This window comes from Oryzias melastigma, linkage group LG24, assembly GCF_002922805.2.
Source record: "Oryzias melastigma strain HK-1 linkage group LG24, ASM292280v2, whole genome shotgun sequence".
NCBI lineage: Eukaryota > Metazoa > Chordata > Actinopteri > Beloniformes > Adrianichthyidae > Oryzias > Oryzias melastigma.
In genome coordinates, this window is record NC_050535.1 from 24,398,965 (window position 1) to 24,416,179 (window position 17,215).

Genomic DNA, 17,215 nt, shown 5'->3' on the forward strand with positions numbered 1-17,215 from the left:
CCAGAGAGAGAAGAGATCTGATGGGGAACAGCCACCAGGCCGGGAGGCTGAGTGTGGGAGGTGAGATGGGGACAAAGGACTGAGCAGCAAACGCTCAGCTGCACCCACAGGAGGGTGGAGGAGAGGACCTGCAGAGGGGGGCTTCCTACACCCTGAAGGAAGGATGGGGACATGCCACCACCCGAAATACACGGGACACTCCTCCACACACCAGCATGAGGCGGGAGGGGGACAGGAAGCCAAACAACAGGCTTACAGCAGCGCTGTAATTTCCTGGAGGTCCACAAACACATCACAGAAAGCTCCATCTGACACATTCCAGCAGGACAGCATCTCCAGCTCTGCTTTTGTTTGATCCCGCTCTCCCGCCGCCAGGTCTTTGTCTGCGGCAGCATTCACTGACCTTCCAAAAACTACGAATCCGTACAATCAAGACGTCAAAAAGTATATTTCTACCAGAAAAAACCCGCCAAAGTGCTCAGATCTTAATTCTGTGGAAAACGATCAAACTGAGGAAAATCTCCAGCCGTAAAGAGCACGTGACGAAGTCAGAATCATTTAATGTTTGAAGACATCAAAACCATCAGCTGACATCATTTTCCAGAGGAATGTTGCTGTGCGCGTGATCAGAAAGCGGTTTCTTTGTTTGATGTTTACATCCTCACATTAACCAGGTTTGTTTGATGTGCCGCGGCGTCCCGGTCAGCTGATGACGGCGGGAACGCTTCTCCAAACACAAAACAACAAACAAACAAAAGGCTGAAGCAAACCACTGCGCAAACTTTCTGATGCGACGGCGCAGTGCGGGCTGCAGCCGCGCGCACGCGCCGAAGCACTAGAGCGCGCAGACGGGGGGCAACGGGTTCATGGTGACCTCAGATAAACCGAGTGACAGCGCCATAATGAGACCCAATCACAGGCGCGCGCGGGCACGCGGGCCGGAACTCTCCGGCTCAAGATGACCCACACCAGACACCGACACTGACACCGACACCCCCAACCGAACCGCTCAGAACACCTGCCGGGAACGACCCCGGACTCACCTGACAGGAGCGCTCCGGCGCAAAGCCAAACATGAGGAAAAGGAGGAGTTCCGAGCGCGAGCGCGGCAGAGGAGGCGCGGGAGAAGGGCTGCCTGCTGTCGGCGGAGCAGATATTCAGCTGCGGAGCAGAAAAGCTCCAAAAACACACAGAAACGAAATTCACAGGAGTCTGGCGGCTGGTAACACTCAGCCAATCACAGCCAAAGGTGTAGCGGGCCGCAGCCAATCACCGCCGGAGAGTTACGTGATCTGTACGTGACAGGCGTGCCATTGGTCCAAACCGGGGTGCGTGGCTGCTGGGGGCGTGGCCCGGGAGTCAGCGGTGTCAGAGTGAACCCGCTGAACCCGCGGATCTGGGGGAAAGGTTGGGGAGCAGACAGGCGCGAGGAAGACGCGCGGAGAAACTGATGACAAAAGACATTAGAGCGGAGAAACAACGGAATATAACCGATCATTACAGCGCACGTGCGCCGGTCACAGCGGGAATCCTTCTTCCACACAGTGCAATGTTGTTTTAATCAGAAGATCACGTGACTACGGTCATTTTCCATATAAGAACATATTTTTTCTGACACTTTTCAGGACAATGTGCTACCCAGACGAAAAAAGGTGTCAATAAATATGAATGTCTTTGTTTGGAGCCCAAATGTTAACTCTGGGCGTTAATCTACTTACATCTCCAATCTTTTATGATACGTTTTGTTGAGAAAAGAAGACTCAAAATGACTAAATCACTCCGTGTTTTGGTTCTCTGCAGGAGTTGGAGCTCCGCCCACCAAAGGCTGCCCTACTATTCTGTTTTTTGCAATATTAAGACTTTTGTTTCCACGTGCACGCTGCTTTGTGCTTTCTACGCGCGTGCGTTTGTGTCCATGTGTCTGTGTTTTTCCCGCGTGCTGCTTCCTGTGTGACGCCTCCCTCCTCACGGTTCCGTGAACCCGGGGACTTCTGTGCTCGTGTAAACAACCCCCTCCGTCAAGAATTTCTGGGAGGGGCTGAAATGCCCCCTTCCTCCTCCACCCATTGTGGCGCGTGCATGGCAGCCGAGCACCCGCCTCTTTGTTGTTGGTCCGAACCCCGTCCAAAAAGCAAGAATCGCTGTGGTTTGGACCGCGAGACAGAACCTGAACTTTGTTCACATGTTCGGTGATTTGGTTCTGAAAACATCAAAGATGAAAGCGCGTGTCACCGCAGGTCAAGCGGGAGCGCCGCGGGCACGTGCGCGTGCCATTACGTCTTGAGAAAAACCGACTTCCTGAGTGAGACAAAGACCGTTTGACAGACAGAGGGCCTCGCACCCGTGCCCACCGTGCACGCGCATCACTCGGAGCGGTGATGCTCCTGCTCAGGTTGGTCTGGTGTTGTGAGCTGCAGCTGGAGGATGAGGAGGTGACGCGAGTTCATTCCGCCCAAGTTCACTGAGGTTGTTCCAGAAAAAAACAGAAAGGGAGAAGGAAGTGTGCATAAAACTGTTTCCAGGCAGAAAACACTCCCGAGCTGAGCTGGAGGAAGTCTGAGCTCAGCTGCAGCAGGAAGACTGAGGAAACCCCCAGACCCTGAACGCACCACCGCCTATGCTGCCATGCCACACACAACTCATTAATACTGGAAATGCCACAACATGGTTTTGAAAACACAAATCGTGAGGCTTTTTGTTTAGAATTTCAAGCCTCACAAACAGATTGAATGAGAATAAAAAGCTTTCAGCCATCACAGTCCAGCAAGTGTGATTGCTGCAGAAAAACAGGAGGGAGGGGACAATAAATAGAAAATAAATACAAGTCAGAAGATTTAATACCATGTGGATCACACTGTTTTATCGTGAGAGAAAAGATAAAGTGATCAGTCAATCAGATCAATCATGCAGCTAAAGAAAAAAGACCTAAAAACATCATTTTGGACCAGCACACCATCGCTGACAGAGCATCTTAGAGATGATGCTTCCTCGTGCAGTAGAGGTGAGTCTTCCCCATTAACTTTAAACAAGAATCTGACTTAGATCCTCTCTTACTGGTAGTCTCTTGGCTAGTCTGTTCTGATGGAACATTCTCCTTCTTGTCCTGGGTCTTCCCAGGGGCCTCCGCCCAGTGGGACATGCCCGGAACACCTCTCCAGGGAGGCGTCCAGGAGGCATCCGGATCAGATGCCCGAACCACCTCAACTGGCTCCTCTGGATGTGGAGGAGAAGCGGCTCTACTCCGAGCTCTCTCTGGGTGACCGAGCTTCTCACCCTATCTCTAAGGGAGCGCCCAGCCACCCTGGAAGCTCATTTTGTTCACTTGTATTCAGGACCTCATTCAATCAGTCATGACCCAAAGCTCATGACCATAGGTGAGTACTGGGACGAAGATCGACCAGTAAATTGAGAGCTTTGCTTTCTGGCTCACCTCTCTTTTCACCACAATGGACCGGTACACCAACTGCATAACGGTGGACGCCGCTCAAATCCGCCTGTCGATCTCACGCTCCGATCTTCCATCACTCGTGAACCACCTGAGGCAGGAGCACTCCACCCACCGAGAGAGGACAAACCGCCTTTCTCCGGTCCAGAACCATGGAATCAGACTTAGCGGTGCTGACCCTCAACCCAGCCACTTCACACTCGGCTGCAAACCGCTCCAACACATGCTGGAGGTCCTGGCTTGATGGAGCCAACAGAACAACATCATCTGCAAAGAGCAGAGAGGAAATCCTGTGGTCCCCAAACCAGAACCCCTCCGGCGTCTGTCCATAAAGACTATGAACAGAACCGGTGATAAAAGGCAGCCCTGCAGGAGTCCAACATGCACCGGAAACAGGTCTGAGTTACTGCCGGCTATACGAACCAAGCTCCTGCTCCGGTCGTACAGCCAAGACATCCCCACAACATCCAGAGACTTAAGGTACTCGGGGTGAACCTCATCCACTCCAGGAGCCTCGCCGCTGAGGAGCTCTTTGACTACCTCAGTGACCTCAGCTTGAGTGATGGACAGCTCCACCCCAAAGTTGTCAGCCAGTGCTTTCTCAAGGGAAGGCGTGTCAGCAGGGTGTATTCCTTCCACCGCCCGACAACGCTCCTAATTGAAGTCAACAGTTCTCCACCCGCACCTGCAGAAAACTGCGTTTCCCCTCTGAGATGGTTTTCCAGACTCTCTTTGAGGCCAACTGATAGACCCAATCCAAATTCTCCCCTTCTCCCTCCCCCTTAGTTGGAAGTGGTAGTTGAAGTCAAAGTCGTGTCCGGATTATTATTTTTAAATTTTACCCTCCAAACAGAGGAGTCCAAAGTCCTCCATCGCGAGAGTAGTCCACATCGTGCAGAGAAGCTCTTTTCCTCTTGTGGGTGCGCTCTGAACCACAGAAGTTTACATTTAAATGTAAGTAATGATTTTTTTTGTTTTAGCATGACCGTTTTAAAGTTATAAAAGAGCTGTTGTTACATATTTTCAAGTGCTGGAAGCTCTGAACAAAAATCCCATCCGAAATAGTAGACACTATTCTTTCATCACCCTCCGTTTGGAGGAATAAATGAAGGGGAGGGCTAAGGGGAAAGGGAAGAATTCGGATTGGGCCACAGACTTACAAAATAAATCAAACTTTAACAACAGGAAACAACTCAAAATGTAAACAATTTTACTAGTAATTAACCTATTTTCATACATTTCATTTGGAAACATTTATATAACATAAATTAAAGTCCCCCTATGATATATTTAAAAAAGTTTCTAGTAGTATTTAATTATGACGTTTTTACCCAAAATCTCACAACCTAAATATCTTAAAAAGACATTTTTCATGTTGATCTGAAGCCTCTGTTTCTAAAATCTTCTCTGTGGGGGTGTGGCTTTTGGAGCTGAGCAGCTCCGCCCCTGATCCCCCCCTGTATGATTATAGCAGTTCTGCACGTAAATCTTCACCGCTGCTACATAAAAACCTCCATCAATCTGGGTAATGTCCAGCCGTATGGTTCTGATCCGGATGTCAGCTGGACGAGGAAGTGAAGATCTTCATGGACAGAACTTCCTCCAAAATCCTGATTCTTTCTCCTTCCAGTTCATCAAAGACTCTTTTAGCTAATTCTCCAATGTTTATTGACTGTGATCAATACATTCAATCATTGGTTTCTCAGAGTTCTTGATAAAATAATCAAAGCTAACATCAAAATGCTCTTTCATTGATTTACAATCCTTTCCAACTGCGGTCAAATGAGCCGCCGTTCACATTTCCGTGGTCACATCAAGAAGCTCCGTGGAGTCTGGTGGAGATTTTCCAGCGTTCTCAGTCCTGCTACCGTAAGTATTGGATGAAACTCACACCAAAAATCCAGTGATGCTGATTTGACCACAGAAATGTGAACGGCGGCTCATTTGACTGCAGTCAATGTGAAGATACCATCTTCTCTTCTCCAGAACCTGAACTAGACACTAGGAACAGATGAGGGTTTAGTGCATGTGCAGCAGAGCTGTTGATGGAAAGAAGATCATTCATTCAAACAGAGTCTGTCCAAGACAGTTTGATTGATTTAAGAGGAGAAATACTCGGAAATGTAAAAACAAAATGATGTCTTATTACATTTGTTCTCTTTCAGAAGAAAAATGACACAAATACATGTTAAAAACTCAAACAACAGGATTTTCATCAGAGGGGGACTTTAATGAAATGAAAGTTACAATCTCAAAGAGCTGTTCTGGTTTACATCTGTAAAGCATGTCTCTACCTGGATAATGTCCACTTTTCCTCAAGCTGCTCCAGATTCTCCATTTCAACAGCATCTTTCACCTGTTTGGTGTGTTAAAAGTGTCCTGGTTTGTGTTTAAGACATTAAGACATAATCATAATCACTCATCCTACAGTTAGGCCTCTCATTTACCCTTCTGACAGATCATTTAACTTTCAGAAATGGTAGTGGCGTGTTAACAATCAAAAACAGTAATGTTACTGAGAAACTGTCACAGCGTTACCAAACACAGATATCTTAAACTGCTCTGCTGCAAACACTGCACATCAGAATTCAAAAGAAAACTGCTACTTAAAAAAAAACCCATTTTAATGATAAATCAAATCATTTTATACTTGCATTCTACAGAGTTCCCACCAGTTTCTTCAAGTTAAAATTAAGACTTTTTGAGATGTTTTAAGGCAATGCATGTTAAAAATTAAGACCAATTTTTCAAACTATTTCATTATTTTCTTTTTTCTTAATTAATTCACATTTTTAAGTATTCCAATGAAAAAAATCATATTAAAGAATACAAAATCTTTTTTACATCATTTGATCAAAATAATCTTAGTTGGAAAGAGTTAATTTTGACATGTGATGTGAAACTGGGAAATTTGAAGCAGCACAATTTTTAAAAGTTCAGATATCAAAATTTAAGATTTTTTAAGTCTTTTTAATGCTATTTCCAAAGTCATAATTCAATGTTTTTAAGACCCCGTGAGAACCCTGATTCTACAAAGAGTAGCCAGTGTTGAACATGCCAGACCTGAGCAGATGCTTCTTCTCACGTCCGTTTCCTCGATCATGACAGCCGTCACTGAAACAGGACTTGTGTTGGAGTTATCGTGCCTCTTTAAAGACAGCTTTATGATCTGAGATGAGTCAAAGCTGGGTGGAGGATAACAGCTTCTCATTCCCACAGTCAACGTCTATCACCAGTTTTATGTTGGTCCTCCAGCTCTGTCCGTGTGCGTGCGCTGAGATTTCAGCTGAACACGCACGGCCAGAACATTTAGCAAAAGAAGCATCATGAGCTTCTGGAGTCTGAAACGGAAGAGCTCTAAAGACCTGTCACTCTGCTTTGACAGGCAAAAACCCAAACTCAGGCAACTATGAAAAGAGCTTCAGACAGCTCCTGAAGATCCGGTCCACAGACTGACCCCCCACCTAACAAGAGATTTCCTCTCATGCTGCATCTTTTTAAAACATCATTGAACATATTCTTCTCTAGAGGTGAATGGATGAGGCAGATGATGGCAGAAGTTTGAGGAGTTTAACTTCCTTCAGAGGTCTGAGCCAAAGTTCTGGTCCTGGTTTCCGTCCTGTCTGCGGTCCGCAAACACCCGTCTCTCCACACTCAGGACCTCTTCGTACAGGTAGCTGGGCTTCACGTCCAGCAGGAAGGAGAACAGTCCCAGCAGCCAAACAAAGGAGCTCGGCAGCGTCTTTTCCAAATCCGACAGGTGGTTTTGGCATCTCCTGCAGAAGAGCGTTTCTGAGTTCTGAAAATCTCCACTCCTAGAGATCTGACTTCTCTGGAACGTCTGTGTCTCTCTAATCTTACCCGGGATTGCAGGGTCTGAGCGACGAATGCCAGTAGGACTGGTTGTGGGGGGTGAGAATGCCATTTTTAAGACCCACCACTCCATCCAGCCCGGTGTGGTGAAGACTGGGGCCGTCAGCTCCCTTCTGCTCGCCCCAGCAGAACCTGAAGCTGGAGGGGGGGGCTTCTTTAAGGCCCTCGGGCTGAGAGGACAGCTTCTCAAAGCACAGCTGCAGCTGCTCTGCCACTCCTGCAGAGATCAGAACCACAGTCAGCTCCTCCTCACACTTTGAGGAGGGGATCAGGATCACCCTGCGCTCACACCGCCAGCGTCACGGCTCAGTTGCGTGCCCCGTAGTCTTTTCGTAACATTAAAAGTGCGAGAGGAACTTCCACTGCAGGCGTTCACGTCCTGCGTCTGCGGACTGACCTCTGCGTCGCTGCGAATCCTTTTCGTTTGGTTCAAATTTTGACGGACGCCGCAGCTGATCGTCATCACTGGGGCGTCACTGCTTTGGGGCTATTCACGACTTAAACCGGAAACCACGTGAGCGAATGTAAAGTGCATCCGGTATATTTCAAAAATAAAACAAACTTTCCGCTGAACTCGCCGGTTTCAGCGTGTCGTCAACATTACGTAGTTTTCGGGTTACTCAAAGTGTGTTGCAGCACAGCGTTGTCAGTCATAACCATGGACAACGAGAAGCTGATCATAGAGATCCAGCACTACTCTGTCTGGGCTGAGCTTTCACAGGCTGTGGCTGGAGCAGCAGCCAGTGTAAGTCATCGGCTGTAGCTAGTCCACTCCCACGACGCAACGAAGCCTTGACGCTAGCGGTGTAAGCCCGGGGTAAGACAGACGGAGGGACGACTGTCAGATGCAGACAGGAACTGCAGTTGCAAAGATTTTTAGAAAGACAACTTTTGAGCTTTGATGAAGCTCCAGCAGGTTTCCACATAAATTACAGAAGCAAATATCCTTCACCACTAATCACAGCACGTATGTTTAACAACTAAAAGCCTCCATGACCCCCCCACCTCTTGCTGCAGACAAGAAGCTCCTGTGCTGAGAGGAGACGTGAGGATATGATGCTCTTCCTCAGAAGTCCTTCCACGCTGCAGCAAAGGTTTGACATGGACTTTAATCTTTGCAGGTTCGGGTGGAGCTCCTGAACATGGGAGCTGGTTGGACTAACAAACTGTGGACCTCCTGGAGGAACCAGGATGTCGGAAAATTCTCTACACGTTTTCAGATTTACAAAGTTTAAGGATAAATGTGGAGTTTACCGATTGGGGAATCTAAACTTTGAGCCATTTTTTCTGAGTCTGAAGAACCTCCCATTCTTCTGGACCTCAGTAACAGAGTAGATTCAGGCAGGACGTAGAGAATGAGGCTCTCAGTGCAGCAGGGATGCAAAAACAATGAGCAGCATTAGAACCAGAACAAACTCCTACTTTTCTTCTTCATGATCCAACTTTTGTCCTTCTTTCTGGAGACAACGGGTGTTTTGGCTGTCCACTGTCTCCTGTGAGAAAACACGGCAGATGAAGCAGTAAATGAACATGGCTGCTGTCCTGCAGACAAACCTGTGAAGGAATCGTCAGAAAACTGCTCCAATCATTTGGGATCTTTACATGAAATAATAAAGAAACCAGATTCTTATGAGGAAAATGAAACTTCTTTAGGCGACTTTGTTCTACTTGGAGATCTTAGCTTGAGCCGAACCATGATGGGGCCTGTAGCACCACCTATTGACCATGAACAGCAGTTAGATCCAGATGTGTGGCCCTGAACCTCCTTCAGTTGAAGGAGATGAATGGAATGTCTATGCTACGTTACAATTGCTTTGTAACCTTTGCTTTGGACCAGGGACCCCCCCCTCCCCCCACGCAACCGCCTGTTCGAAGCTGGCTTTTATAAAGTCAATGCACAGAGTTCTGGACGTGAAACATGACGATCGCAGGCAGCACCGGCCCGCTTCAATCTGCGGGAGTTTAGAAAGGTCCGGCGCCGCCTTGTGACCCTGTGACCAGCGCTCAGGACAGAGCTCTGTGTCGGAGGAGCTGTCAGGGAGCTGCTGCACATCGGGAATGCTCTTTTCTGGAAAATAGCTTACTTTTCAAAGGGATAAGTGCTTTAAAAACACTTATTTAGACTTTTTAAAATTAATTATTGGGAATATCTGTTTAAGAAAGTGGGAAAATATCAAGTTTTACTAGATATTATATATAATCAAAGTTTTAAACAGCTGATAAGAGAACTGATGAGGGGGCATTCTAATGCATCACTCACAGATGAATTTGTGAGACGTGAAATAAGTCACAATAGAGATGTGTGTAACTGAGGTTTTGTGTGTGCGTAACAAGTGATTCGTGTGTAATTTTTTAAGATTTGCGTGTGCAAGTAGCTTCAAACTGTTGTAATTTTAATTTGTAAAATGTGTAAATTGTATTTTTTTTTAACTTATGCACAAAACTTATTATATGAGTCACAAATCAAGAATTACGCATGCACAAATCAGAGTGAGTCTATTTTGTCTCCATACAGATGTGACCCAAGGGGGGCGACAGAGAGAGAAAAGGAGCAGTTAACACAGTGATGAAGGAGTCATCCCTCCACAGAGGAGCAGAGGAGGAACCTGACCTGGCTGTATCCTGCTCCCTCCTGTGCCGAGCTCGGATCTGAGCGGCCTGCATCAGTTTGTACCAGCTCCGCAGATTAAACTGAGCCCCTGTCAGCAGAAAAAGCATGAGCTTGAAGAGCCCCCACCAGAAGACTCGCACGCAGAGGTACCTCACTGACCCTCGCCGTCTGTGCAGCCGGCGTTGTTGGATAACTCCCTGAAAGCAGGAGAAGCACACTGAGACAAGACTCTGTTGGACGGATGCAGGCGGGGGGACGGGGGTTACCATTCGGAGTGGTCGTCCAGGCCAAAGAGGAGCTTCATGGTGACGATGATGAGCGCCGCCGCCTGCAGGTCGTACCGCAGCAGGCTGGGCTGACGCTCAGGGTGGATCGTCTGGCTGCTTTCCTGGAACAAACCTGCCAGCTCCGTCACTCTGCAGACCCACCTGTGCAGCTCACCTGCACACGGGACAGGAGCAGCTCAGCCAACTGCAGCATGCACGTCAGCCAGCTGGGAGTGAGTAAGCCGTTACCGGGCAGGTTTGCATCGATCAGATAACGCAGGCTCAGTGGCGCCGGGTGCATCAGAGTCTGCTGGCTGATGGGAGGAAATGCTGGAAGCTGCAGGAACCGAAGCAGATCCTGAGCCTCCTTATGCAGCGAGCGGTGAGAGGGGACTGTCTGCAGAGAGCGTTCACCACATCAACAAACCAAAGCAGAACCGCGGACACGGCAGCCCTCTCCTGGTCATTACCTCTACATTAAACAGAAGAGCATCTTTGCCGTACAGCTTCATCTGCTCTGGGAGTTGTTCATGAGCGTTCACATACGGGACACATCCGCAGTTCACCAGCCTGAGAGCGAAAATGGAATCAGCCCGATGCCGTCAGCTCAATGCCTGCTTTGTAGGAGCAGATTACCAGAGCAGGTCGCTGAGAGTCAGCGCCTCTCGGCTCCAGACCAGAGCCAAGTGGATCAGAGCCAAGGTCTTCTTCAGGCTCAGGAGGCTGCGGCTCCGCCTCTGCCGAGGCGTCAGGTAACAGAGGCTGTCCACGGACCCGGACCAGTCACTGCCTGGGGGGTTAAGGCAGCATCTCAACATACAATACTCACAATAAGTTATGGATATTATAATAAAACAAAAAACAGTCGTACAGTCTCGCTGTTTGCCTGCATCTCAGGCGCCTTTCCTCGCCTCCCACCTGCACCCACCTGGTCTAACGGACGATGCAGGCGAGGCGCTGGGTGATCTCAAACACACTAATGTCTTCTTTTGTGAAGTACAAAATATCAAACTAAAAAATGGTTCTCTTTCATTTATTATGCATTTGATTCAAATTCAGACCAAACAGGAAAAACATTGGTAGAAATGACCCCCCCGCAGAGATCAGGGGTCTGCCGTCTCCACGTCTTCATACCTCCTTTAGAGCTGGGGCTGCTGGGGGGGTATGACTCTCCATCCGTCCCGCTGGCTGCAGACGTCTCAGCTCCACTGTCTGAATCCGAGTCTGTGGCTCCCTGGGGGGGCAGAGTACCACTTCATTCATCACACAAAACCCTCCCCTGAAGACATGTATTCTGCTATTCCTGCACTTTAAAAGTTCAGTCAAAACTGATCTAATAAAAAAATTTGATGTGATTGAATAAAAGATCAATGTTAGTATTTCTACTAATCATCTAAGTACAGATTTTCAAATGAAGGTGAGGAACAGACGGAAACGCACCAATCTGAACTTGGCGCTCCGAATCCGGTTGACGCAGTAAGCCTGCCGGCTCTTCTGCAGGTAGAGTCTCCACAGCTGACGGAGCACGCCGTCCTGCAGCGTGGAGCCACACTCTGATCAGACGGGCTCAGGCATGGATTGTAGATCAGTAAGGACAGATTCAGACCTTGAAGTGAGGATGGACTCCTAGTCTTATCAGTGCATCCGCCTGGTTCATCAGGATAACCTGGAAACCTTCACAGACCATCCACATGTGACCCCCACCTGAACAACACGGAACAGCAGTTCACCTCTGAACACGGTCCACATGTACGATGAGGAACAGGAAACAAACATTTCAGACCAGCGCAGAGGCTGCCGTCAAACCCAAAAGCAAAGGACAAACTCTTCACCTGGAATCTCAAAGACCTAAAACTGGAAACTAAGCTAATGTCTGAATGAGAGTTCAGGTCTGAATCGAGGAGTCTGGGTGAAGGCCAGAAGATGGTGGAAAAACACAAACCAAAACACACTTCAGTGAGCCAGGGCCACAGAGGATTTAAGACAGACTGCTGATGGCATGGAACAGAGGGGCGGAGCCTGTGCACACACCCGGAGCAGCTGGTGATGAGGTGAAGGCAGCACCGCCGCGCTGGATTCCACAGCATCAGTCACAACCTCAAGGTGGTTGAATAATACAAACCCCTCTCCTCTGAGGCAGGTCCTCCAAGCCTGACGAGGCTTTACTTTCCCTCGTACAAAGAAAGTTCTGTGAAGGCCCGAGAGCGCAGGCGCTCAGACGAAGAACTGGACCCGCAGAGGGTCAAGAACACGACTGAGCTCTACTCCACAGGAGGATAGGAGCTACCAAACCGAGGCAGGATTCTCCTCAGCAGGTCAGAGCCCCCATGCACACCCACACACGAGGATCCTGGGTGTCATGAGATGCTTCAGTCTGCAGCAGAAAGCCACGCCGCCTAAAATCTGGAGCCTCTCCATTCAAACTCAACCTTTATTTGTTGAGCGCCTCTCATTCGGCCGAAACACAAAGTGCTTAAAAGCAAATAAAATGCATATTAAACAGAAAAAACACAGATTGTTTAAAAACAAATTCACACAGACACACAAAATTAACATCCCTCTCTCCCCCAGTTCCTCCCCCCACCCCCACCCCCAAGTTCCCCCAATAGGACCCTTGTCAACAAAACTGAAGAAAGAGCAAAAACTGCAGATCTAAGGAAATAATCTGGCTTGGTACGACTGTGTAGAAACGATAGTACAAGGATCCATTTATTCAAGGCCCAGCCCGACCACGAGGGCATCGCAGCAGCGCCCGCACAGCACGGGGCAGCGCAGGGCCTGCTCTACAGAGCTGGACCCCAGGTGGAATGAGGCCTCACCAGAGGTTTTGGTCCTCACTGCTGGGACAACTAACAGGCCAGTGCTGGAGGACCTCAGGGTCCGCGGGGGCTCATGCTTTAATTGATCTAAATCTCACCGTTCTGGCTGGAGAGTGGGAACACGGAAACCATTTGAAGAGTTTAGAACCACAGCTGGATTAAGTCTGTACCTAGGGATGTATAAATCCTGGGTTATTTTAACAAACAGCATCAGTGTGTGTGTGTGTGTGTGTGTGGGGGTGGGTGGGGGGGTTGGGAGTGGGGGCCACAGACCTGTTGTCTTTTTTCTGGAGTCTCTGCTGAGGGTGGAGATCCGATTGGCTCCCTGGATGAAGGAGAGGTCGACCACCTCCTTGGTTCTCTGAGGAGATTTGGAAGACTGAATCAACAACACCATCTGACTCGGTCGCCCCCTGCTGGCAGTAAACAGAACTGCAACCAAGCTCTCCACTGACTGTCAGTCGGTTTTAACAGGTTTTTGAGCAGTTAGTCCTAAAAGTGAAGCAGTCAAGCTCTGTCAAAGGCCCAGAGCAACAACACTTTAATGTTAACTACTGGTAGAAACTATGGTAATTATAGCAGGGTTGTAGTGTAACTCCATGCAAAAACCCAAAGTAGCCAAATTTGCACCAGGGTTTCTGCAGTATAATGGGAAATCAGGTTTAATGTTCTGCTATTTGAAAATTTTAATGCAATCAAGTCTACACAAAATAAAATGCTATAGAAGCGAGTGAACAGGCATAAATGTGTTTTTCTCAAGTATTGATAGTTCTTTTCACAGATAAGGCTTCGCTCTATAAGATTGTGTCCTCCTCTGATCAGGGTGCTCATATTCAGCCTCAGAAGCAGTTGGTTGTTCAGCCTGAAATGAACAGGATCTCTCTGACTCCAGAAATGTGTTGGCACCATAATGAAGTTCTGACCAGAGGAGTCCACGTTGTGTGGTGCAGGGCTCCAGTATGTGTGTGGAGGAGGCTAGTCCTCATAATGAGATTACAGTCTAGAACCAGGTCTACACTCCACTGCTCCAGAGCTTCCAGATGACTCTCACCACCATTTCTATTCTTTACATTTTCAAACTGGTTTCCATTTTGACATTAACTCTGAAGGAACACGTTTTTTTCAGATCTAACCAAACTTTCCCTCCAATGACTCTTTCCTGTTCACATTTCCTATTTCACCAATTCACCTCTTCAACCATTCTGACTGTATCTGCACACAACACCCCATCCTTCATCCCAGTTTGCTGGATGTTACTGGTCATCCTGCATGAGCCGCTCTGCGCTCCCTCCACAGTTACAGCATTCTGGTTTGAGAGGCTTCACAGCGTCATGGCTGTGATCTTCTCCACATCTGGAACATCTGTTAGCTCTTCCGTGCATGGGCTGTTTGTCCAAATCTCTGACAGTGAAAACATCGTACAGGTTTTGGGAGGGAGTCCCTCACAGAGTATGACATTCATACCCTGAAAAATGTGGCCAGATTTCTCCAGTTTTGTCATTTTTTAAAAATCCTGTTTTGAAGGTTTTATGAGCTGGAGCTCCATTATGTGAAGATAAACATAAATTCTTGAAGTCAATTAAACAATGGGGCCTGAATCTGTGTTCTATGAAAGTTTCATTTTTAATGGAATTGTGGAAATGAAAACAGTTTTTCATGCTGTCTTATATGTTCTATATAGAGCGGTCGACCTCTGATCAGAAGAGTGCAGGTTTGGTTCCTGCCTTGCCTGCTCATATCTTAAGGCAGGACACTCTACCTCACATGGCTCCTTGTGGTTGAAGCTTACAGCAGCAGAGCTGTGTGTGAATGGATGGATGGGACTGTTACTGTAAAACGCTTTAAACATGGTAAAGCGCTATATAAGTAAACAACATTTATCCTAACCTTGGGAAAGCGTCTGTACGTCCCAGGTGCCTCCACTCCAGCCACACCCCTCCCTGGAGATTTAACAGCACATTCTCCGTGTGCACTTAGTCTCCTAAAATCTCTTACTGCTCCTCTCTGGTTAACTTTCCTCTGTAGACACCCCCACTGAAAGACCACATGGGACCTCCCATTCCTTCCTTCCTCACACTGATCTCGAGGGTTCTCCACTTCCTTCAGTTTACACTCCTCCTCTCCTACGATCCCCTCCTGTTTCTCAAAAACTTGACTTCATAAAATCTCAATTACTTTGAAGTCATCCACACTTTCCTCTGCCCGTTTCCTCGACATTGTTCGTCTTTATTTTCTAGTTTCATCGAACAGATGACTCCTGTGTTCTCTCTCCTCCAAACCTCCATGACACCCCACTCACAGCTGCTGTCCTGATTTGACTACATCATCCATCTCTGACAAATGGATCTTCTCATTCTGCTGTTGGTAGAGCTCTAGTGTGTTGATGCTGCCTGTGACGTCAGCGTCCAGGTGTTCGTGAGGGACGTGGCAAAGCTCCAGATGCTCAGATGTTTACCTCGATGACATTGTGGCAGGACCTGCAGAAGAAGCGACCCTCCTCCGTGAGGCCCCAGTCCACGGCTGCGCACTGAGCGCACGGCTGCGCGTAACCCGCCTGAAACGCGCAGGTTTGGAGGTTACTGTTGCGTCATGACGTACACATGCTGTGGTTAATATAGTAATGAATCATATGTCACAGCGCGTCCATCACTGGTGAAGCCTCAAAGCTCAGCATAACATAAAGACTTTTGTCATTAGATTTCACTCTAGAAGTCTGTCACACATTTACCCGCAGAAACTGTTCGAGAAGGTTATCGGAAAACCAGAAGACTAGAAAACGAGAGATGACAAACAGCGGGGGAGGCTTTATTTACCGTTTCTTCTTCGTCCATTCTTCCACGGTCAGTAAACATGTGCAGCAGCGGGGGAGCAGCTTTCTTCTTCGGTGGTTCCCGGGACACGCGGCTCGCTGCTGCCACCTACAGTCCGCCAATAGAGACCGCAGCCCCCCGCGCGCCCACCCCCAGCTTTCACTGCGTGACCTTGAAGAAAACTCTGATGGTTGTTTTCACCTCCAAGGCTGCACGCATCTGGAGGAAAACAAATGCAAGAGTAAAAATTAAAAATACACAAATAAAATAAAATAAAAAAGAAAGCGGGTTGAAGACATTTGAGAACTGGTAAAGCGTAGAATAGCTTGAATGTACGGCAGCTGTGGATCTCCATGAGAGTGGATTTAGATCAGAGGTTATAAATAGACAACCAGATGTTTCCTATGCTCTTATGTAACACGGAAATCCCTCCGCGTCCCGGTTAAAGCTGTTTTCCTCTCAAGAATCAACTTTTCATTCTGTATTTCCAGTCGATTCTTCCAAATCACGTGCATCCACCTGGTTGTTCACTTTCAGAGCATACTTATGTTTTGCTCTGGAACTCATCAAGTTCATTTTAATAAGTCAAAGATTGGTGACGAATTTTCAAAATAAAACCCTTTCACTATCTCATCTCTGCGGTGTTGTTGAGACCTGAAAATGCTCTCAATTACTCATGGAAAAGAATTGAATAGGCCTGTATCTAAAAAAGGAAAAAGCTTTGCAAAGAGTAAATAAAGTAAAGTAATAGCCCAAGTACATTCAGCCTTGGACTGCCCATTGGATTGGGAATGTTTATATATGTGAATGAATATTGTCTACCTGCAACAACTTCTTCCTTCACCAGGAAAACCCCTCCTTAAAGTGTTCCTGCGTTCATAAGATGAACTCAAAATCCTTCATTCCTGCTTTTATAACCTAGAAATAATCTTCTTAACATCACAACCTATTTATTCATTTTTTTTTAGAAGTTAACAGCTCACAATAACTAAACATGATGACATAACACATGCCCCTGATGTTTGACAACAGCACAGAAGTCACACAAATACAGCTAGACTTTTTACAATATAACTCCTTTTACACTGTTTCACATCAACAGTGTGCAGTTACGATGTGTACAATGAAAAAGTACAAAAAACACTTAAAATATATCATAATATAGAGTGCAAAAACACTTTTGAAAATCCCCATAAACACGTTCTCAAGGCCTAAAAGTATAAAATATGAGTCAGTAACTACTGGTTTGGTTCAAACATCTAATTTTAGGTCATGATTTTGTTTCATTTCGATATATGATTTGTTTATTATTAAAAAACAACAAGATCAGAACAAAAATATTTAGTTAACAAGGAAACAAAAAAATTAAGAAAAACCTGTCACTTGATTCT

General features: G+C 47.1%; 2 protein-coding genes across 2 annotated transcripts in view; both read right to left on the reverse strand.

The window, feature by feature from the left end:
* The window catches only part of klf11a (Kruppel-like factor 11a), a 4,927-nt gene extending 3,474 nt beyond the window's left edge, over positions 1-1,453 (reverse strand). Inside the window, exon 1 of the mRNA XM_024291727.2 lies at positions 1,044-1,453. Coding sequence (XP_024147495.1) covers positions 1,044-1,076 — 33 coding nt within the window. The 5' untranslated portion in view covers positions 1,077-1,453. The remainder of the gene's footprint in view (positions 1-1,043) is intronic.
* Positions 1,454-5,654: 4,201 nt separating this feature from the next.
* On the reverse strand, positions 5,655-16,378 carry taf1b (TATA box binding protein (Tbp)-associated factor, RNA polymerase I, B). The gene is made up of 15 exons (XM_024291047.2): positions 15,828-16,378; positions 15,470-15,568; positions 13,288-13,375; positions 11,802-11,899; positions 11,636-11,728; positions 11,330-11,429; positions 10,832-10,985; positions 10,666-10,765; positions 10,445-10,592; positions 10,196-10,370; positions 10,089-10,126; positions 9,930-10,017; positions 8,741-8,811; positions 7,307-7,535; positions 5,655-7,221 (listed from the first exon to the last, which is right to left on the reverse strand). Exons 1-15 carry the CDS (start codon positions 15,864-15,866, stop codon positions 7,026-7,028), a joined length of 1,716 nt encoding a protein of 571 aa, XP_024146815.1. The 5' UTR covers positions 15,867-16,378; the 3' UTR covers positions 5,655-7,025.
* Positions 16,379-17,215: the final 837 nt, after the last annotated feature.

Excerpts from the sequence above, each read along its gene's own strand:
- taf1b (XM_024291047.2), bottom strand. The coding sequence starts at position 15,866 with ATGTTTACTGACCGTGGAAGAATGGACGAAGAAGAAACG. Across the intron at positions 11,900-13,287 it reads CTCCAGAAAAAAGACAACAG|GTGGGGGTCACATGTGGATG; the intron begins GTCTGTGGCCCC and ends CGTGTTGTTCAG. Across the intron at positions 7,222-7,306 it reads CTCAGACCCTGCAATCCCGG|GAGATGCCAAAACCACCTGT; the intron begins GTAAGATTAGAG and ends GCTCTTCTGCAG.